The 4523-nt window shown below is 42.0% G+C and overlaps 1 protein-coding gene across 1 annotated transcript in view; it reads right to left on the reverse strand.

The window, feature by feature from the left end:
- The window catches only part of LOC104545747 (transcription factor COE3), a gene marked incomplete at its 3' end in the record, with an annotated part of 35317 nt that extends 31715 nt beyond the window's left edge, over nucleotides 1-3602 (reverse strand). The window contains exons 1-2 of the mRNA XM_010190957.1: nucleotides 3520-3602; nucleotides 462-606 (exon numbers count right to left, since the gene is read on the reverse strand). Of these exons, the coding sequence (XP_010189259.1) occupies nucleotides 462-606; nucleotides 3520-3534 (160 nt within the window). The remainder of the gene's footprint in view (nucleotides 1-461; nucleotides 607-3519) is intronic.
- Between the last annotated feature and the right edge of the window lie 921 nt (nucleotides 3603-4523).

Here is a 4523-nt window from a genome sequence, read left to right on the forward strand (position 1 = left end):
ACCTCACAGTAAATTCTTTACAGATTCGGTCATGTTTTTACCATCCACTTAAACTTGCATACATAACCTGAGACCGTACCTCTGGATCGAGGAATATGACAAGCCAAAATAAAATCAAGTCAAATTAAATAGCAAGAAAAAGCTGCAAGCAAAACAAGGCTGGGGAAAAAAAAAAAAAGAAATAAATAGAAAAAGATGAAAAATCAGTTGTGACTGAAAAACTGTAAGTATTAAATAAAGAAAGAAGTCAGACGGAAATTCAGAAGCGCCCGTATTCTAGTTGACAGGGGCTGAGAAATACTAATGGGCTTTTTTAATGGGTGCTTTGATGGATGAGCGAAGAAATCATGTAAAAGTAAATGTAGCAGTGTATCAAAGTAAGGCATGATGTTGGGAAAAAAAAATAAAAATAATAAAAAAAAAGCATTGCAAATAAAAAAGACATGTAAATGTGTGCCTACCATTTTCCAGATAAGAAGGGGCCGTACCTTCTGAGGGGTCAAGGCGGCGAGCCCGCCTCCCGTGTTTGGAATTGTTGTGTACAAACATGTTGTCTGAGACAGCCAGCACGTGGCCATCCACATTGACTGTTGTTGATACAACAACCTGCAAAAGAAGAGAAAACCCCGCAATTGAAAAAAAAAAACCCGCCGCGTTTGCACGGAAACAGCTCTGCTTGTAAGGGAAAACAGCATCCGCAGCCGGTTATTTTCTGCTTTAAATGAAGTGAATGACAACTATGAATACATCTTTGTTTATGTGGCTAACACTGGTGATTTTTAACTCACAATTGTTTCTCTTCAGAACCTGCTACACTAATTAGAGTTTAATCTCCTATTATGCTAACAAATGAATTCAATTCAGGGAAATATTCTTCTAGCCATTAGTTTCAGAAACACCCCTCTAGCCACTCATTTTAAAAGCTGCTGTTTTGATTGATCTGTTGATATATTGATTAGATAGTTTATCTAATTAAAATTTGTTCACTTGAGACTGTCTTCAAATGAAGGGTTGTGAGGATTCCAAACAAAAAAAGCTTAATAAATCAGGAGCCATCGTAACTCCCCAGTTTTTTCTGCAGTAAATGATCTCCAGGTCAGTTTTACAATTACATTTAATGTCTGATAATGAACTTTTTTGCATCTGAAAAGAGCGAGTTGAATATGAATAGTGAAAGTGTTTTCAATCCATGAAAAGTATCCCTTCTCAAGTTCATTTGGATGGTGATTGACCCTGGTATGTCAATGGAATTTCCTCCTTTCTTGTTGAGTGAAAGGCTCCTATTCTTGTGTCCAGGTTCAGAGTCCGGCCATAGAAGAGATGATGGATAGGGCCTTCTTTGGCTTCCAGCTGCTTCTCAGTGGAAAATGGAAAAGGAACATATGCAAAACGCACAACCTTCCCCGATTCAAACACCTTCACAATGGAGTTGTGCAACTCCATTCCGGAAACGCTACCGCGCGAACACGGGCCAGAGAGGAAACCGCGAGATGTGCCTGGGCTTGTGTGGGACACGGCTGCATGGGGCGATCGCTCCTATCCCAAACAGCCATTTACATCTTATTTAAATACTTCAGCAGGGACCCCAGCACGTGCGTTCCGGGTTTTCTAAATGGAGTACCATTTTCTTTGGGGTTTAATGGCAGTCGAGTCCTTAAAGTCGATGGCTAAGTTAGGCCTTATCCACCCTACCGGTGATGGCGGCAAAAGCTGCTACACATTTTAGCTTTCATCTTCTGTTTACTTTACTTTTGGGTGTAGTAAAGATGATTTTGAGGGTTCTCATGCCTATACCCAAACACAGGATGAACAAAAATCGATGGGGAAAAACCAGCCCCATTTTGCACAGAGTCAGCCCAAGGCCTCAGAAGAAAATGCTCCTCTGCTCCTATGTTTTGGATCACCTCTGATCCTGTTTCTTATTCACAACCCGTAATTAGCTTTCAGCTATCACAGCACCTTTTCTGTGTGTCCTGCCTCCTTTGAGACAGCCATCTGCAGTCCCCGCCAGAACAGCCCCAGGGCAGGTCTCTGCTCCCTACCTCTCTCCTCCCAGAAGTGGACACCTTCACCCCCATCAGCCTCCACTTTGGGGAGCACTGAGGTTGCACCCTCACCTCGGCCGCAGAGCCCAGGCCATCACTTTTAATGACATTTGCAGGCCTTGAGAAATATTGCAGAACATGCAAGTGTGGTTTTTCAGCAAAGGTTTCTGGATTCGGTTCCTTTAGACTTAAAAAGACAGGGAAAGGTGTGTATAAAAATCACAACTATTTTTGTTCTGTCATGTATATATAGGTCAGTCACCAAGGGAAAATACTGTAGTTCAGCAAAAGAAAGTAGAGTAGACATGCTACGCTTTGTTATATCGGCTTATTCCTGCAGAGCACCTAAGGAAAGGTGCTGAGACAGTGAAACCAGTTAAAAATATTGTTCAAGATCTGACACACTGTTAAGTCCAGTTAAACCTTCTGAGAGGCAGGGAGATTAGCTAAAGAGACCCAGGAAAGTCCTCCCAGTGCCTACTGGCTCCAGTGTCGACCGCAAGATCGCTCATGACTGATGCTTCATTTAGTCATCGGTGAGACACAGAGGACGTTTCCACTCGTTCCAGGTTTGACCTTCTGTCCTGTTCGGATGGATCAATATCACCGATGCCACGTGAAGCTGAGATGCATGAAAAATGGAGGCTTGGCTCAATTGTTTTGGAGAAATCTCTTTTTTTCTTTTTTTTCCCAGCCACAGATCTTTTCTGTTGGCTGGCTCAAGGGTGCTGGCTTCGCCGGTTGGTTGGCTGTGCATGAAAACAGATGCCACATGTCTCGCTAGCAAGTTGAACCACAAGTTGTTCTTCTCAAAAATAAGAAAGTTTTGAACATCTCAGCACTACTTTGTTGTTAGTCTCCAAGATGAATCATTGTGCAATATTTTGAAACAAAAAGCACGGATTTCCTAACAAGCATTTCAATCGACCCCAGACACGGAGGAAACCATTTGTCCCTCGTGTCAGCTGTCTCTCTGTAGTGTTATGATTCACCACAGGACATTTCAAAAGCTGTAAGGAGAAAGTGAAGTATTAAACATTTTGTAACACAATTGGAATAGAAATACGTGGGTTGGACCACCACTGTTGGATTCACAAGTAGTGAACATCAAAAAATCCTGTGTGAGATCCAAGCTTCACAGCACTCCACGGTCACGTCTGTTAGTAAGATTATGCTACACTACAACACAAGGTGTTAGTATGGAGGGAAAACAGGGAAATCTTTTGAGAGGAGGGGCCCACTCGCTCCAGCATTGATCCATTACAGCCCCCTGCAGCACTCAGCGAGTCCCAAGGACCAGCGTTCAAATTAGTGAGGAAAATGCAAAATACCAACAACATTTCTTTTAAAGGCACACAATATTGGAATTACACTAAGCAGAAGCGCTGCTACTGTTTTTTCATTTTAAAAAGTTCAAGATTAAGGTGCAAGTAAGTCTTTTACATATCATTCATTCTTTAGGAGGGATCTGTACCTGGAATCTTCGCATGTCTCGTGGGTTGCCTGCATTCTTCAAACAGTTCTGATTGCACTTGAGGAAAAACTTTAGAAAGAATCTATAAAAATACAAAATTGAAATCTATTAGATTCATCGAAATGTAAATCCAATTTTTAAAAAGTTTAATAAAATGTAATCATAAATAGTTACACCCGAAAGAATACTGGTAGTGAAATATTACTTTCCTATTAGTTAATGAACTTATTTTAAAGTATAAGATCTCTGTCATAAACAGAACGTTATTGCCAGGGAAAGGCAAATTTATATTTTTAATTTTTCAACAACTACAGATATATTGACTCCAGGCCATATCCCTAGCTCGGTGTGGGAAAGTTGATCTCAATGACTCATTGACTTCAAAGGCAATGACTTACACCAGATGAGAATTCGCCGCTATTTTTTTAATATGTTTTATTTTTTCACAACTTATATTAGCAGTAATGACCTCTACGTAGAAAAATTCCAAGGCAGTGAATGATCAATGTTCTGAAAAACACTTGGCTTTGCCTCCGGATTGGAAACTCTCGCAATTCAAAGGGACTCGATCCAGCTCCCGCTGACCCCAGGGAGATCCAGGCGGGATCTGCCCACCGGCAAGGCCCTGGTTCCCTCATTGTTTTTGAAAGGAAAGCAACGTGGCAAATTAGGCCCTGTCTTGCGACCTCTTCAACCTTTGCCAGCCTTTAACTGTGAGGAGTCGCTCTACTCGGGGATGGAAATCCAGCCTGTTGTCACTGAGCGGCAACCAGCAATTATTGAGGACTAACCCTTATCGTCCAAGCATCTCCCCATAAACCATTTTTGTAGCAACGCTGCCTCCTGGGAGCCCAACGAGCACTTATAGGAAAGGGGAAAACTTGGAAAGGTGCAAATTCCTTTATGCTGGGGAATGAGCTGATACGGGATCTCCATGTGCCTCCACAGGTCTGCAAGACGTGGGGACCTTCACCATCCCACTCTCAAACACTTCTCTTTATGTA

Source organism: Mesitornis unicolor, unplaced genomic scaffold, assembly GCF_000695765.1.
Source record: "Mesitornis unicolor isolate BGI_N332 unplaced genomic scaffold, ASM69576v1 scaffold21238, whole genome shotgun sequence".
Taxonomy (NCBI): Eukaryota; Metazoa; Chordata; class Aves; order Mesitornithiformes; family Mesitornithidae; genus Mesitornis; species Mesitornis unicolor.